Source organism: Haliaeetus albicilla, chromosome 28 (assembly GCF_947461875.1).
Source record: "Haliaeetus albicilla chromosome 28, bHalAlb1.1, whole genome shotgun sequence".
NCBI lineage: Eukaryota > Metazoa > Chordata > Aves > Accipitriformes > Accipitridae > Haliaeetus > Haliaeetus albicilla.
In genome coordinates this window covers 1,791,526-1,809,442 of record NC_091510.1, presented here as the reverse complement: position 1 = coordinate 1,809,442, position 17,917 = coordinate 1,791,526, and the positions used below count along the sequence as shown (strand labels likewise).

The 17,917-nt window shown below is 41.4% G+C and overlaps 1 protein-coding gene across 6 annotated transcripts in view; it reads left to right on the top strand.

The window, feature by feature from the left end:
• Positions 1–17,917, top strand: part of ANO4 (anoctamin 4) — a 191,255-nt gene that overhangs the window by 152,678 nt on the left and 20,660 nt on the right. For all 6 annotated transcript variants that reach the window (XM_069773682.1, XM_069773681.1, XM_069773679.1 and 3 more), the window contains 6 exons: positions 1,238–1,320; positions 7,230–7,370; positions 9,981–10,145; positions 13,752–13,788; positions 16,364–16,475; positions 17,609–17,666. In XM_069773682.1, the coding sequence (XP_069629783.1) occupies positions 1,238–1,320; positions 7,230–7,370; positions 9,981–10,145; positions 13,752–13,788; positions 16,364–16,475; positions 17,609–17,666 (596 nt within the window). The remainder of the gene's footprint in view (positions 1–1,237; positions 1,321–7,229; positions 7,371–9,980; positions 10,146–13,751; positions 13,789–16,363; positions 16,476–17,608; positions 17,667–17,917) is intronic.

The window sequence follows — 17,917 nt, the reverse complement described above, 5'->3', positions numbered from 1 at the left end:
CCAGCTTTCAGCAAAAGGATGATGTGATTTATGAAAATGCCTTCAAACCAAATAGCTGCCTCCTTAAACATGCTTTTGATATCTTACTTTATCTGCTCGCAGTGTTCATTTTCTAAGCATATCTTAGCTGTATTGGCTAATACATTAAAATACAATAATTCTTACTGGCTAAGAATTCACTTTCACCAAACTGATTCCAGTGCTTAGTATCATGTCAGGTCATTCTCAATATGCTGCAGTAGGGCAGATAGTCCATTAAGGACGTGCTTTTAGGACTGGATGTGGAACATATTGCCAGGCTATAGTGACACTGTTACAGCTGATTCTGTGCTAGCTCATAACAAAGAGGTTTATGTTCTCTGTGGTTATCGGCCTGATGCTTTTCAGTGACCAATAAAGGGAAGAGCCAAACCTCACAGTGGGAGAGGAAGCCTTTCCATTGATTTGTGTTAGCTTTAGGCAGCTTCCACGTTCTTTTCACAAAACAAATTTAAAAAACCTGTAACCATAAACAGGCTGAGTATTACTTCTCCAGAATATGAACATATTATTTTATGACTGAGTGCTTCCTTGATTGTTCCTCCCATCACAAAATGGAAGCACAGTCATGTACAGGCACATTACACTATCTTGAACTCTGTCAATATGGGATGTACAGCACAGAATGTTTAATTGTCAGATATTAATGCCACACCACATAGACACACTCCTGTAGTGTGAAAGAAAAGGTCTGGATTAGAAAGGTGCAAGACAGAAGTTCCCATTTCTTCAGTAGTACTCTACAGGTTTGCACATGCACTGGAATGTGCTTCCTCTGGGTTCTGGCTTCTGTGGATTGTAAATGGTCTTCAGAGAAGGAAAGTTACTGCTTTATCTACAGCAGCCCCAAAAAACCTTTAGCTTCATCAGAAATCTGCTATATCTAGTAATGATGACTCACAGGAACAATTTTATTCTTTGAGAGTCCTCCCTTGGTTGGTTAGAAATTACACATTCTCATTTAGCACTAAATGAAATCTCTAAAGCCTCAATCATACTTGAAGCAAGCAAAGTAATCCTTAGAAAGCAATGCTTTTTGAAAGCAGTTTTAATCATCAGCATGATTTGCTGTTCAAAGGAACCCATTTATGCAAAGAAATGAAAATAATGTAACAGCTTCATTCAACAGTTCTGTGACAGTTGTTAACGTTTTCTTGACTCAAAAACAACTTTGTATTTTTTTTCCTATTTGCTCCAGCAACTGTTTTTCTGGAGTTTTGGAAAAGAAGGCGAGCAGTAATTGCTTATGACTGGGACTTGATAGACTGGGAAGAAGAAGAGGTTTGTATAAAAAAAAAAATACTCCTTAATCTTTAATACAAAAAGATTTGGTTTAAAATGTAAGCATGTTTTTCTTTTGGATGTACCTTCCATTCATTCTTTGAATCTTCATAAACTAGGAAATAAGCATTTTTCTCCTCAGATGTTTCCTCTGGCATGTGAAGAAACTTTCCCCGGTCCAAACTGTCCTCTCTTTTTACACCTTTGTAAATCTAAATTAATTTCAACATACCAGTGGCTGTCATTGCGGGAGATTTCAGGAAAAAATGCACTTTGAGGGAAGCTAACAAATTTTGATTTTGAATCCAAGGAAATTCTTGACAGCCCAGGGTACGTGAATTTTGGCAAATGAGCTTTTATCTATTGTTTTAGATAGCCACTAAGAATATTGATGGAGAGAAAGCCTTGTGAGGCTTGTACCAGCTTCTGGACATTCAGGTGCTGGTTGCCTAAGTATATAGGGCTGCGGAGAGTCTGGGGGAGGTGAACCAACCCAAAGGACTGAATTCATCCTCTGTCAGTAGAGCTAATCCCCTTAGGGAGGAAACCAGAGGGCAAAAAATAGCCTTAACCTTTTTCTGTGGTGGTTACCAGAAAGAAAGAGCATGCTCTTGGGACTGAGAGCTGAGGTGTAAGCAGAATTAGAAGGTTTTATTATGCAGGAGAAAAGCAAGTTTCATTGGGTGTGGCAGAAACAGTGCTCCTCGAGTGGGATTTGGACATGCAGGTGTCCACAGAGTCTGCTCTCCTTCCTCTCCAGAGACTGTCCTGAAGCTCTTGGAGGGACTGGAAGAGGCTGCTGTACTGGTTCCAGTGCAGTTGAACTTCTATATTGCTGCCTCTGTGGAAGAATCTTGCCAGTAGAGAAACAGACTTCTGAGTTGTGGGATTTTTGTCTCTACAAGGCAATGTAGTTCCATGAGGCCATGAAACAATACAATTGCTCATTTGCTGGTAGGATTTTTTTTTTAAATGCTTAATGACTAAGAAAATAATCCAAGAACATAAAATAAAACTGGAAATTGGTTTCTTTATAGCAACAGGAACATCGTTATTTGTGCACACATGCTGTCAATTCTTGGTGATACTTCAGGACTATTGTCATATCTTTAGAAAATACTCTAATACTGATTTAACTCTCCTGAGATTAGCAGCCTGCTCTTGCCAATGCTGACAAGTCACAGAGCGACAACACTGAGGTAGTCCTGCCTGAGGTTCAAATATTGGTCAGGATTAACCTGCAGTGATCGTGTCCCCTCATGGCTAGTTGCAAAAAAAGCCACTGCTGCTGACAGCTCAGGCAAAAGATGGATGTACCAAATTGCAATTTCCAAGTCAGGATTATAGCTCAGTGTCCCCAGAATGAGAAGGAGCCTTTAAACTAACAAAATGCACGAGCAAGTACAGTATGAGGCCCTTTTTATTTTTTTCCCAGCAAGCCTGGTCTTGCAGATGTTTGTAGTTTAGGATGTTATATGACTGCACCTTTCACCATTTAACCTCCCTGGATTTGGGATTATGCTGATTTATAAAGCCATCCACCTGATCCCTCTATGATAGGCTCATTTACAAATATTGAATTTCCTGGTAAGATTGTCCTTAAATGATGCTTTGCTTTTTTTTTTTTTTTTTTCCTTTCCATGTAATAATGCTAAGTGATTTCTGGCTGCTGTGGTAATGCTTGGAGGAGTCTTTTGCTCAGGTGTGAGCACAACAGCTCCAAGCCCATTCAGGACCGGTCCCCGTTCCCTCTCCTCTTTATGCACGTGGCCAAACTCCGCTTACAGCCTTGCTGCTACTCCTGAAAGGGCATGTTCTCTTGCAGAGCCTAGAGGAAAGCGTTCCCATGGAAGATTTGCTCTCTGCTTTCTAAGTTTTTTTGGAAGAGCATTACCGTGCCTATGCAACTAAGCCTTTAGCTGGAATAAACACTGAGATGACAGAAGAGACTAGAGTTGCTAGATTTTTCCTCTTCCAGTCAGAAAGCCTGAAAGAGCTTCTGGTAGTTGAAACTATCCTCAGAGAAATATGATGTGTTTATTTTATGATCTCTATCAAATAACATTATTTTTTATAAGAGATGCTTATGTTCCACTGACAGATTATTTCAGTTTGGCCTGCAGGATGACATATGCACGTTGGTAATGTTCAGAGGATGCCTGCTCCCCGCTGATGGTCAGCTGCTCTTTTATTCTCACACCAGGCTCCTTCCAATGAGCTCCATCAACAAGACGTCAGTCAGGTGCCCCGGGGCAGTGGCGGGTGTACCTGCTCCAGAGCTATTCATTGCATCTTCTTACAGTTCTAGAGGGAGTTTTGTAAGTCTCTACAGCAGAAGGTAGCAGTGTTTTCAGAAGCAGAGTGCCAGATGGTACCTTTCTCTCTCAAGTTAGAGGTTAAAGATGCCAATAGGAGCTCAACTGGCTGCTTCTCAAAGGTTTATGGGACCAGTCATCAGAGCATCGGGATCTCATTGGCATTTGAGGCATCAGTTCCTCCTTTGCTGAGCGTTCAGCGGGATCCCAAGACTGGGAGCTGGTTGCCTCCCAGAGGTGTCTTCTCCAAAGATGCTAGCTGCCAGTGCCCATACCGACTGCACGACTCAAGCACGTCCTTGCTTTTAGGTCAGCTCTGCAGACCACTGCCTCCTCTCCTTGAGTACCGATTGCTTCCCTTTTCCATTGGCACTGGCGTCTTTGCAGGACTTTGCCCCTGAGACAGTCACAGTTTGGAAGCAGGTGTTACAGGTGAAGAAGTGTTGAGATCATTTCCCTGTTCTGTGGTTTGAAGTCCATCTCTTCACTTTGCCATTGCCTTCAGCTGCAAGCAGGATGACCTGCAAACCCCAGTATGTGCAAGGAGACTTACTTCTGGGGGAGCTAGCATTGTCCCAGTGAGCAAGATTCAGATTTTCAATCTCTTACAAACCCCTTTTCTACATCTGGGCTATAGAGGACAATACGTCCTTGGGCTAGGAAGGATAGGACTCCTGCAAGAATTCAGCTGTTGATGGACTCGGAAACCTCCCAAAAGAAAAGGGTATATTTCACAAAGAAATTTAGAGTAGGTCTTCTAGTGCAGAAAGATCTGGCCCGAGGCACTGCACATTAATCCATATTTGATACTCCAGAAATCAGTCTAGTTTCTCCCGTGAGTAAAGAATTGGAATGATCCATGTTTGAGAAGTGGGAAGGAAGGAGAATGGTCTATCTTATCCTGTGGAGTTTGATCATGAAGTTGTACGTGTCAGTGCAGTGTCAGTGAGAATTTTGTCTCCATAAGGTGAAAATTTTACTCCTAGAAGTGCTGCTTTCTGATGAAATCACTGCTAATTAAATTTTCTTTCTACATTCCATTGAGTTTTCACTGGCCAAAATCAGCTGATTTCTTTTATTAGCTATTTCAAAGAAATCTATTAAAGAGTTCTAATTACCATTTTATGTCACAAGCTTTTGTTAATGAAGATTGTTATTTTTATTAATATTATCTGCCATGTCTAGCTTTTGCTTGCTTTAATTTTCATTGTCAAATTGAAAAATAAGGTTTGGCTACAGAGGGAAATTTATTAATTCCTACCAACAATAGATTCAAAGAAAACATTTATAAGGCTTCCTATCACTTTGTTATTGCTTTTCTCTTCTAAATGAAGAGACAAAGAAATGAAACATGGAAGACGGTGGGAAGGAGAATTAAATTTGTTCAGATATGCAACCTTGTGAATTCCTCACCACTTTAGATTTTCACCCAAGGAGGGCACGCCGCAGCCCCCACAGTGTCCGGGTCCCCCAGCCTGGGGACATGGGCTGAAAGTGTTCTGGCTCCTGCACCCCTGTATGTCTGGATTTCCTTTGCTTGCAAATGAGGTGCAAGGTTGGAGACATGGAGAGTAACTGGGTCTTGGCTGGGTGTGCAAAAAGAAACCAGCTGCGCAGAGTTCCTGGCAGTCCCAGCTGAAATATAGCTTTGGCCGCTATTTACGGCATACTTTTTTCTTTTTCTTCACTGTCGCTTTCTTTATATCGTTAACCTGAGCCAGACACAGTACTGTTCACTTTCTGCCCTAGGCTGAGTGTCTTTAAACAGGTACGAAGGTTTAGGCCAGAGTTTCAGTTCTGTGTGGAGATGTATCTGTAAAAATAGCGTTTGCATTAACGGAATTGACTGGCGGTTGTAGGAGATACCTAGGTTCATGGACGGGCGGAGAAGATAAGGGCTTCCCTATAGCGCAGATTGTAAAAAATAATCAAACGTTGGCTTAGAGATCTGCAGAGAAGAAAGGGTTTCTTGTATATGACTCAGTAAATCAGCTGGCAGAGCCTTTGCACAACCTACAAGGTGCAATTCTCGAGCGCCCTGCTTCAGTCCCACAACACTCTGTCCTTTTGCACGTCCCTGGGCACACGGGAATACTCCCTGCGTTCTTTCTCCTGCTAGATTGCGGTCTGCTCTGCAGCCTTCAGCCCTGATGGGGCAGGAACAGCTTGAGCAAGGTAGAATAAGAGCAAGGCGTTACCCTGCCTCCGCAGAAACATGCTTAGCCTTTGTATATAGCTAATGGAGGGCTGGCTCCCTCAAGAACATATTAGTTACGCAGGCATTGCAGCTGAGCATACGTGCCACTTAACTTTTTTTAATACCATGTTACCAGGTTGCTGCTTGAATTTGGAAATTAACTGTATTGATAAAGTGCCTTCAAAATTTGAGAATGAGATGTGACTTTTCTTTTTTTTCCCCCCCTAGGGAAGTTTTATAAAAAGGATGTAGGATTTTAGGATATCTTATTTTTATTCACATTCTAAAGCCTTGTGCGAGCAATTAACATTCACGTATTTCAATGCAGTCCTTTAAGGTCCGGGCATTTACAACTTTCAGTCAGTCAAAGTTCAGTTAAATGCAGTTGAAGGGTCGGAAGCGACTGAAGTTGGTAAGTTGGGTTCTTGGCCGTTACAAAGAAAGGCACAGCAGAGACCTGGGGGAACAGGACAGTCCACAGCTGCCTTTGTGCTCCCTTATAGCCAGCTGTGCCACGGGCCGGTTCTCCAGTATGCATCAGAGCACTGTAGAACTTGATCTAAGGGATATGGACCGTCAGCAGCAGCGAGAGGCCATCTTCGCAGCCCGGTGCTTCCCCTCGTCTCTGACAGCATCCCCGATGTCACCCGTGGGTGAGGTGGCACAGGACACAGGGCTGTTGGTGGCCCTCCCAGGTGGCCGGGCAGGGCAGTAGCCCTACTGCAGCTGAAATCCGTGAGGGCTTCCCTGAACCCCGGCTTCTGACAAGGCTGTCCATGGATATGACCAAGCCTCTCCCCAAGAAATCCCCAGGTTTCATTTCAGAAGAGGGTTTTTACGGCAAAGCAGGACCTGACGTTTCTGCTGCTGAAAGCTGTTCCTGCTAATAATATTGTCCAAATGAGGAAGGAATTGAGCATTATTAGATGGTATGGCTCCTTCTTCAAATGCTGAGAAACTTTTGCTGATAATGGGAAAGTAACCAATTACCTAGCAAACAGCAATTGGGTCTGGAAAATTATTTTTTTTTTTCCTCTCCTTCTTGCTTTGTTGTAGAATCCCAGTATCAATAGGATAATACCAGGCTGGAAAACTCAGTGGTATCAACCTTAAAATGATTTGGCTTACAGCCATATAGTTTGAAAGAGCATTGTTTAGATGAGTAGCTAATTGGGGAGTTAACTAAATACTTCCAATATCGTTTTATGGGTACGGTGATTTATTCTAGTTCTCATGAAGGAGACCTGATTTCCCAGCTCAGCTTTTATAGTAGCTGTGCCAGCTGCTGAATTCAAAGACGTAATTCCCAATAACAGTGAGCTGATAAATTATCTGAAGTTTCCTACAGAATCTTTCCTAGCTGTGCTGTGCGTGAACATTGTCTGTCTGTTCTTTAGGAGGAAATACGTCCGCAGTTTGAAGCCAAGTACTCCAAGAAAGAACGAATGAACCCCATATCCGGGAAGCCAGAGCCTTATCAAGCATTTGCAGATAAATGCAGCAGACTCATTGTTTCTGCATCTGGAATATTTTTTATGGTTTGAGAACTTTTATTTATTTACCCGTTGAAAAAATACAAAATAACATTATCTCTGCTGAGAGAGTATAGAAATACTGGATATGTGCTTGAAAGTGAAATGAGCTCTAGCATGTTTACTGCAGGCTGCAAATCTGTACATAGCAAATTGCCTGAGTTTCTGTGAAGTCCTACACTAGTTTATTCTTCACTGAGTCTCCCAGATAGTTAAGTCCTTCCTTCAAGGCTATACACAGAACGCTATATGTAGTGACACACGTGCCAGAACAGCGATGCTATCAAACACCAACTTCAGCTGACTGAATTAGCTCACTGATTTCCTTGCCTTCCCTATGTAGACAGAGCAGAGTGATGGGGAGAGATGCCATGGAAGAGGCCCCTGTTCTCTGGAAACTCTGCAGAGAACCTAACTAAGGTGCCTGGAGTGCCTGATGATGTTAGTATGTCCTAGTGTTTCAGTGTATTGAGGAGGTAAGGAAAGAGGATTCATATTCCTAGTGCAATTGAAATGGAGAAACCGATGTTCCTTGTCTAAAACGAGGCATCTCTCCCCCTTCCAAAGTGCAAAACTAAATGCAGCAGCAAAATCTCTCTTAACAGAGAGCTGCGTGCGTTTCCGCTGAAATGCCCCCATCCTCTAACTCCACTGAAGCAGTTTTCGCTGTTATTCACGTGACAACAGCAGGGGTAGGACTGGTCTTGAAAACACAGCTGGCATCAACTCAGACCCTTGTGGAATTTACTGGGGCTTTTCCAGGAGGCTAGAAAACGATATATGTGTATAACTGCCGGAGCTGTGGAGGGGCAGGTAGGTGAGCTAGCCCAGCAACTTCGTGTTTGAATGAGAGGGGGGGGAACCGGGCAGAGGGCTTGTAAGAAACTGATGGCTTCAAAATTGGCCAAAGCAACCTTGGACAAGGAAGGCAAGAGCGTTCCTGAGATGATCTGTGCTCTGGTGTGTCGGGTGGGTAGACAGAGACACGCGGAGGAACGCTGGGCGCGAGGAGCTGATGTGCTGTCTGACTGAGCCCCTGAAGACACTGACGTCTGCTCAGGACTGCAGTCTCTGCTCGGAATTGATTCTACACCTGCAACATTTTGCATATTTTCCCTACTTTTTTTTCTTGAAGGGGGACAGTTTTCACTCCCCACCCTTTGCAAACGCAGTCATTAATCTTAGCCTAGTGATAGAAGTGATAGATCTTGCTCAAAGTGCCACAGAGAATAGCCTTGCTCTGAATTGCGTGCACCACAAATTGTCCCCATAACAGTCCTTGAAATAGGACAAGGATTATTTTCACTGAAGATATTTTTTATTGCTGGCATAGCGTGGGCTTCCAATGAGTTAGAAAAACTCTGGATTTTCCCCTATTTAGGTAAAAATATTCCTTAAAAATTATATCTTTAAGTGCAGGAGATACACACTTATCGACACTTCAAGTCAGAGCAGTTCTAAAAATTTCACAGCATTGACTCTCAGTGCAGTTACTAATACAGCTTGAAGCAGGTTAGTGGTTCCCTGTTAACGAAGGGAAGCGGTCCTTCTTCCCCTCAACACTATGCAGGGAATCCAGAGGCAATCCTTCACATTCACACGCGCTTTCTTTTTCTTCTGCACTGGGATTATGTCAATCAATTTTGTAACTAATAAAATATGAAACCAGCTTGATTAGAACTCAGTGTTTTCAAAATCATTTTGGCCATTCAATTAGCTTAGATTTTGGTAGGTTTGAGTTGTCTGTGCATAACCTTGGAATACACCTGTCTTTTGCAAATAATCAGCTGTCTTCTGCTGAAGAAACTCTCCTTATCTAATAAGGTAGCTAAGGGGTACTGTGTCAGAGTTTCTCTGAGATGAGTCACCTGTGCTAATTCACAATTGTTTGTCCTTTAGGTGGCTTTGCTAAACTGTGACATAAATTGGTCACAATGGAAAACAGTTGTTGTTTAGTGCTCAACTGTTGCATATGGACCACAAAGGGATTTAGCAGCCTGGCTCAGCTGCATGGCTTTCACATTATAAATGTCACATTTGCTGAAAGTCTCATCAGAGTAGAAATTACAAGGGCAATTGAATTTTTTACCTTCCCTAGATAGAATCTTTCCAGAACTGTAGCAAGAAACAGCTTGCTAGGGTAGTTTGCCAGGGTTGTTGTTGAGGCAGTGCGTACAAACAGAGATGTTTTTTCCTCTAAGTGTGAAGTCCATCAAAGCATAAAATCCATCCCAAATATGACATCATCAAGCTGGGACACCAGCTTGAGACGAGCCTTTGCACATTGTGGAAAATGCATGTAAGGAAAATTTCTAATTCCCAGAACTGGCAACACTGTTTCCCATGTTAATGCTAAGGAAGAGGTACATTTTCAAGAAAATGTTTACAACTACAGATTATTTTAATATGATTTCAAAGATATTTTGCATTATGGAAAATAAAAAGGACTTTACAACAAGAAGAATATTCATGTTGAAACCTTTCTCTGGAATCAAAATGAATGTATTTTTCAAGACTTTAATTTCATTGTTTTAGTTTTCAGTGTTTCAGGGAGAAGATAACTCCTGTTCTATTGAAAGTTTTCAGGTTCTTCTCTCTGATTCTTTCTTCCTTTAGATCTGTGTGGTGATTGCTGCTGTGTTTGGCATTGTTATTTACCGTGTTGTGACTGTCAGCACTTTCGCTGCCTTTAAGTGGGCTTTAATCAGGAATAACTCTCAGGTTGCAACTACAGGGACTGCAGTGTGCATCAACTTTTGCATCATCATGCTACTGAACGTGGTGAGTAAAACTAACTTATCCAAAGTTATACCCGAACCATCAGATCAGCAGATATCTCAGTCTGCAGACCACTGAATGCTTTTAGTTTCTTTTTCAGCAGGAGTGGAGTGTCTTGCTAAGCCAGAGATGTTTTTATTGTTTATGCACGTTCACTGTGTAAAGTACAATTCCAAACCCAAAACATTATGCAAAGTGTGTTTGAATGTTCTAAAAAATATTTTAGAGAGACGTGTCCATACTCCTGTTTTATCCTCTGCCTCTTTTTTTTCCTTTCATATGTTTGCAGGTTTCAGTCCATTTCATTAATATTCTTCTTTTCAATTAGTGTTTTGATGTTATTTTTTAAATACAGGGCCAAGCTTAATTCTTATTTATACTGGTTTCAGTCATTCCAGCTTCAGTTTTCACAGTAGTTTACCAGTGAGGATATGCATATACAGACGCCATGTCCATATGCAGGAGAACTCCATAGAGCTAAAAACTCCACGAGGCTCGAGCAGACATGACTTGTTCCATGAACTGCCTATGGCCTTTGGCAGGGTACACCAGGGACACGCTCTGGGCGCGCTGGGGGGGCTGGCTGAGGTCAGGTTATTGCTGTGAACCGGTTTGGAAGCAGACTTGGGGCAAAAATGGGAATTCTATGTGGTGACAGTATAGCATAGATCAGATGGGGAATGAGTTTCATCCTTCCATGGAGATGCAGGTACTTTGTATGTTGCTGCGATAGCAATGTGTCTTCTATTAGTTACTCTTGGCAAGAGGTGCACGGCCTTTTACTATCAGGTTTTTGTCAACTGACATTATAAGAATGCGTTTTAAGGGGAAGGAGGGATCAACCTACAAACCATCCAGGTGCTGGAGCCAGGGCAGAGTATCTCTACCCACTCAGTAGCAAGCGTCTTCTGCAAAAAGCGTGTTAGGCTTTGCTCCAGCAGATATGCTGACTTAATTCCTGGGGGAAGTATGAGAAGTTATTTCAGGCCTGCACATTTCCACTTTCTGGCTTGGAGACTACTTTCTTTCCTGTGCAATACCCAAGCATTTCCATCATCTAAAAATTCATTTTAACAGCCCCTCGTTTATATAGCAGGAAATTCCAAGAGGCTTTGCTGCAGAACTTCACTTTTCCCTTTGGTGTAGGCAAGACTGGATTGGTGACTAGGACAGTCTATGAAGAACTGTTGACTTTCCTGTGTTTTCCCAAAGGTGGGACTATAGGCTGAGAAGGGGCAGAAAGAAGAGGTGGAAGCTGTTATTCTCTCTGAATTTGTACTGAGGGTTCTCTTTTATGTTATTTTTGATTTATTGTTTGTTGTCTGCGGCTTTTGGGGGTTTTCTGTAATCCACCTAGAGCACACAATAAGCATAGAAGAAATAAAAAGAAAACTATATATATCTATGTCAGTACAACATCCATTTCCAAGCTCTCAGTATAAGTCATTGTATATGCAGTGAAGCAGCAACAAAGAAATACTGCACAAACAAAATTACTTGGTTCTCAAAGAGTTTTTCAGCTTAGAGAAATTTTTAAAATAATGGAAGATGGCTTGAAGGTGCCTTTTGAGAAACTTTGTTTTATTTCCTAAAATACAACAAATAAGTAGAGCACTGCAAGGATGGATTTCTTAAGCCTTATACTCATTACCATGCGATAAACAGCACAGCCTTAGATCTGGATATAGCTCATGGAAACAAAAGATCCCCAAAATATGAAACTGCAGGAGCTTTTCAGAAGGACTTAACATAATCCCTCACTTCCCATGATAGATTAATGTAGTTTACTGAAGGACAGTAGTGGGATTTCTTTTGAAAATAAAAATAATAATAATAATAAAAAAATCTTACTCCAGGAGCAATTCAGGTAGTTGAATCCTCTGCAGACTGTGACTCAGGAAAAGAAGCAGGAGAGCAAGCAGAGATACAGTAATAAAACCAGAACAGACCAAGATGTATATAGCAGTAGGGAATTCACTGCCAGGAAGCCTGGAAAACCACCAGTGATTCTGATACGAGGTGACAACTTCTCTGAGCATCAGGGGAAAGGTCTAGACCACAAGTAACTTCTGGAGTGGATGCTCTGGGAGCTCGGTACATGCACTGACACATCCATCATGAGAAAACAAAATGACCTTCAAGCATAATGTCTCCCAGATAATCCTGCAGCCTGACCTGGGAACAATTATTAGCTTTACCTAGGTTAATAAAACCTGTTAATTCCAGTGGTATCGCCCACAGAAAATAAGAACACAGAACAGAATATGATCCTAAAAAGGCCCCTTGGGACCAGTAGTGATAAACTGCAGTAGCAGATAATTAGATCCAAACATTGTTAACAGAATCTCTAACGCAGTCATGCTGTTCCAGGAGGAATAGCAACAAAATACAGTTTTGATACCCCCTTCTGCAGAGCAATGTACGTTTGTAAAATAGCACACTCCCTGCTGGGATCAGGATATAAACCACCCAGACATTTAGCACTTTTACAGCTGCCCTTAAGAGGTGCTTTTAAACCTAGAAGAAACCACCTTTTTCATTACTTGAAACAAAACTGTTTTCTCCAAAGGCAGCAAAAAGCTATTCTAAGCAAGAAGTGGTTGTTAACAAGGGTGGGATAATTCAGGAGGACTTCAGTCCTTACACAGGCAGTTTGATCTGTAAATTGTATGTAACTCAATTTAAGCAAGAGTTTATAAGGATAACTGCAAATGAAAAGAAACATTGCTGATATGCACTTTAGGAATAAGTAAGTACTTGAGCCTGAAATATGAGCAGTTTGTATCCCTGCAGGCATCAGTGAGAGTTAAGGACATTTAGCGTTTCGTGAGAACAGGCTCCAGACTCATTTAAAGCAAATGGAAATTGTTGTATTAATTTACACCAACACTGATGTTGGTGGTGATGTACTTTATAGGTTCAAAAGCCCCTTGCAAATACTAATTGTGAAAACCCTCCAAGGTAGTTTCTGTAAGCTTTATGAAGTTAGCAGTCTCCCGGAGAGTTTGAGAGCATGGTTATCTGCTCAGCACAGAAAGTACCACTTAGGATTTAGAACAACGTCACTGACTCAGAGTAAGAAATGTGTCTGGTGGGGGGGATTACTAAAGACTTTCTCTGAAGCAACCCTGTCTCGCCAATGTCTTTCCTTTCAGCACCAAGAGAATCCCAAACAAAACCAAAAAGCCCAAAATACCCAACATACCAGAGCATGCTCTTACTAGGGTGATTTTTTTGAGAGAGATATATGTTCCATAAGTAACTAAAACAAAAATCCTAGTTGTGCTGTTGTTCTGCTTTGGGTTTTTGGAAAAGTTATCTCGCCCTTTTTCACTGTGTTTGTAAAATAGGGACAGTGACAGCAGTTTTTTCTCCATATGTTGTGGATGAAAAGAGCTGAGTATAAGCTTTAAAAATACTACTGTTCCTTGTTTGATTATATCATTATTGTACTATTACTATATAGTTTTATTATCATCATTATCAGAACATCACAGAGACAATCTGGATGTTAGATTTAACACCTAAAAGCAGTTACTCTACCTAGAAAGCAGTTCTGGTTTTTTGAGCTGGTCGTGTATCTAAGAGGCTGTTTCTTCTCTGTTACAGCTGTATGAAAAGGTTGCTCTTTTCCTGACAAATTTAGGTAAGCAATATTAAATACAAAACTGAATGATATTGTACTGATTTTTTGGTCCCTATACTGTGATAGCATTCAAACTGTCTGTATAACTATGAAAAATCCTGATTAATTTGCAATCTATAGGAATTAATGTTTTTAAGTTTATAATAAAGGAGTGTATAAACTAAGCGATAGTGCTATTCAATCAGCGGCGACAGCAGTCACCTACCTGGCATGCTTGGGTCTTGTTCCAACCCCTTACCTTGTAAGAACTTAAACAAATTGTTACTTTGAGGGAAAAAGCGTGAGTTTTCAGAGACACTGAGCACTCGCAACCCCCAGGTTTTGTGAAGACCTGGAAATGGGGGAATCCCTTCTGGAACCCCAGCTTATAGCTTATTGACTATCAAACATATGCCTTTAAGAGGGGCAGTAATGTGGAGGGAAGATAACTAGGTGATGGCTCAGCTCTACCAACACCTCAACTCTAACGGTGTTCCAAGTGTCAGTCATCTTTTCAGCTCACCCATAAAGGTGATCTTTATCTAGAGTAAGGACACGTTTCCTAAGGACAGCATGTACGGTCCCTGGGGCAGCGGTAGGCTATCACTCATATACGCACGGCTCAGGCAGAGTCTTTGGAGGTCCTGGTCATGCTGGAAGATTGCAGTAGTTGGTGACAATTGGCAAGGGCTCCTTCATGTCATGAAGCCTGAAATGAGACTCTTGCTGAAGGCCTATCAAGCGAACCATATTATGGCATGTGTAGAAGTGGTTCGAGGAGATTATTTTGAGCTTCTGGATACCTGTGTACATTGGTGATGTTCAGTGAGGTGTTTTGGACCAGGTGGACAGATTTTGGTGTCTGCTCAGAGGAAACACACAGCTGATTTTAGCTAGTGTCAGGGCTTTTCTACATCTGGGAATTTATAGGTGATGTGTTCAAAGCACGTCTATGTAAGATAGCATTTTATTCTGTTGTTTCTTATCAGACTGAGAGTCCTCGTTTGTATGCTGTAGATTTAAAACATTTTTTGCCATCCTGTATCCATGGAAAAGATAGCTGCTAGTTACAGTTGAGACATGTGACTTTCAAGTATGTGATTTGCACAGGCTATGCTCTTTTCTCCCTGTGACACCCTGGGGACAGTAAGATATGGTCTAGAGACCTTGAAGCGTGATTACTTTCTGCCAGGTTATCATCAAGGTAGGTCTGATTCTTGTAGCCTGTGCAGGAAGCACTTGTATGAAAACTCAGTGGGTCAAGCTGTTCTGACCATGTTCAGAACATTTTGTGGTTTTTACTCTCATGGCCTAAGTAGTTGATTTGGTTTGAATGATCTTTATCAGTGTAATAAGCTCAGAGTGAGATTGGCAGCAAAGCTACATTCAGGATGTCCTTCTTCAGCCTTTACATGACCTTTCCCAGAGCTCACGTCCGTGCTCCTCCAGAGCCTTGCCATCGCCTCTGATGGGCATATGAGCAAAGCTTCAGCTGCAGCAGCCTTGTTCAAGTCAAACTTGTCCTTCCCACAGACTGGCATCAAAAAGGCACGATGCTTTATTTCTTTCTGCTTAGCTAAATATGTATGCACTGGTATACACACAAACCTGGGTTTCTTGACAGGCATTTCCAAATCACTAACACCGTTGTTAATTTATGATATGTTTTATGGTTTTGTTGATGCATTTGTTCAGAATTTCCTCATGGCTAGGGCAGCGCTAATTAAAGAGAATCTAGTTTATCATTGTTGTTTCTGCACTTCCAGTACATTACTGGAGGGTCCTGAGGAAGTAGTATATGAGTACTACCATTATGATACTCAGAATCACTATTAGTACTTCTACTCCTCCTCTGATTACTCCTGTTCACAGCAATGATTGACTCATAACAAGCTCCTGCCAAGTGCAGAGTAGTTCCAGGACGTAGAAGTTGTTTTGTTAACTTCTGTCTTGTTATCTCATTAGATGGAGATTAAGGGCCTACCTGAAGGGAAGAATATGTCTTTTCCTTTCCCATTTGCCTTACCCCATCCATTGTAAAATATTTTTTCTCGGTCTTCTGTGATGAGTTCCCTGGGACAAGGAAAGGGAGCCATGCAGTGGCACTCCACTGATACCTGTGCAGAGTCCTTAGGTGCCAGCACGGTGGGCAAATCCATGAAACAGAGATAGGAGGAGGATTTGCTCCAGTTCCGTGTGACACCTCTAACAGAAAGGCACTTACGTAGCTTGTAGTGGGGTGCTTTCTGGCAATGTCGTTATGGCAGGTTGCAGAAAAGGAAACAAGAGAAGAGCCTGAGCCTGTAAAGCACACAGGAATCCAGGAGGGATGTTTAATACACACATTATCTCGACCACTTTCTTCCAGTCTCCTGGGAATACACATATCCAGATATCAGAAGAGATTTCTAAGTCTTTACAAGCTCACTTGCTGTGTGCTGCTTTTGGATACAATTTCTTCTGTCAGCTTATATTTTGAAATCAGCAGGCTAATTTAAAAATACATTGCCAGCTCTGATAGGTGTGTGCAGCCTTTGTGCCAAGGGAAACTGTTAATCTGATTAAACCTCTGAAACTCTGCTCTCTTTCTTCACAGAGCAGCCTCGTACCGAATCTGAGTGGGAGAACAGCTTCACTCTGAAAATGTTTCTTTTTCAGTTTGTCAATCTGAACAGCTCTACCTTTTATATAGCATTCTTCCTTGGAAGGTAGGATTGATGTCTGCACCTCCATATGTGCAAAATGAAGTAGAGAGAAGAAATAAAATTGTCTGTAGGGAAACAAAATGGGACCATATTATCACACATCTCAAAATGCAAATTTCATACTAGCAAAGCAGGACAGATTGCAGTTTTATTTTCCTTTCAAAAGCCCAGAAACAGATGTAGTTTTCATTTCCTAGCACCACATTGGCTCAATGCTGACTTTTAACAATTGCGCTACTAGGAACTGATGCATCCCACAATACTATACATGCAGGTCGCTTCACTCTGTCTTTATGTGTGTAATTTGTACAGGTAAGTAAATAACACTGTGTCTTTTTCTTTTAGAATATCATTAGGAATAGAATAGAATTAGACTAGACTAGACTAGAATTGAATAGAATAGAATAGTTCAGCTGGAAGGGACCTACAATGATCATCTGGTCCAACTGCCTGAATACTTTGCTGCTTCTATTATATGATTTGGACTGTTAAGAGTGAATTATGAGCTATCAGTAGAGGGTGGTTTTTTTCCACAGAAAATTTTATATATGAGTGTATATACACACACATATATATACATATATATATATGTATGTCTCTTTCTGCAAGTCCCCTAAAAGCAAAAGAAGATCCTTTGAGTAGAGAAGGCTTGAGTAGAAGAATCCATCAGTATGGTTTATTTGCATGTGGGAAGTTGTGGGAATCATTTTGGGAGAAAACATAGGAGAATAGTAAGAAAGTTATGTTTTCCTAATGAAAACTAACATTTTCACTGATTCCACAGAAAGGCAGATATCTCAGCCCACATTATGGTGTAAGGAAATAAACTGACAGTTGAAAGCCATTTTCCATACTGACATGAACAGTTTTATTCAGATTTTCTCTCTTCTCTGCATATGCTGAATATCCAACAGCAGCGTATTTGGTATTGAAATAAAACTGGAAGTAAAAATATACTTAGCCCTTCATGGAAATTATTGCAGGAATTCCCCAAAACATTTTGCAGCATAACATATTTTATAGTTACATCAATCATGCTAAGATGACATTAGATTAAAGCAACAGTGTGAGCTTTCTTCTACTACTGTGAACAGACTGCTTACACAACATAGTTGACGTATATTCCTGTGTTAAAGATTTACAGGACACCCTGGTGCCTACTTAAGGCTGATAAACCGGTGGAGGCTGGAAGAGGTGAGTGTTCACTAACTACACACTGATGTATCTGCTGCCCACGATGCAGTGAATGCAAGCAGAGGCAGACACATAACTCTGCCTAGGTATTTTTGAGTGTGTTACTGGGTTTTCATTGCTGTCTAACTCCACGCTACTGACACCACCATCTGCTACAAAAACATCTACGTATTGATATATACGCCCTTTTCAATGCTAGCAGTTTTAGTGTTGGCATCACATTTGGATAGTGGCATCAAATGGTTTAAACA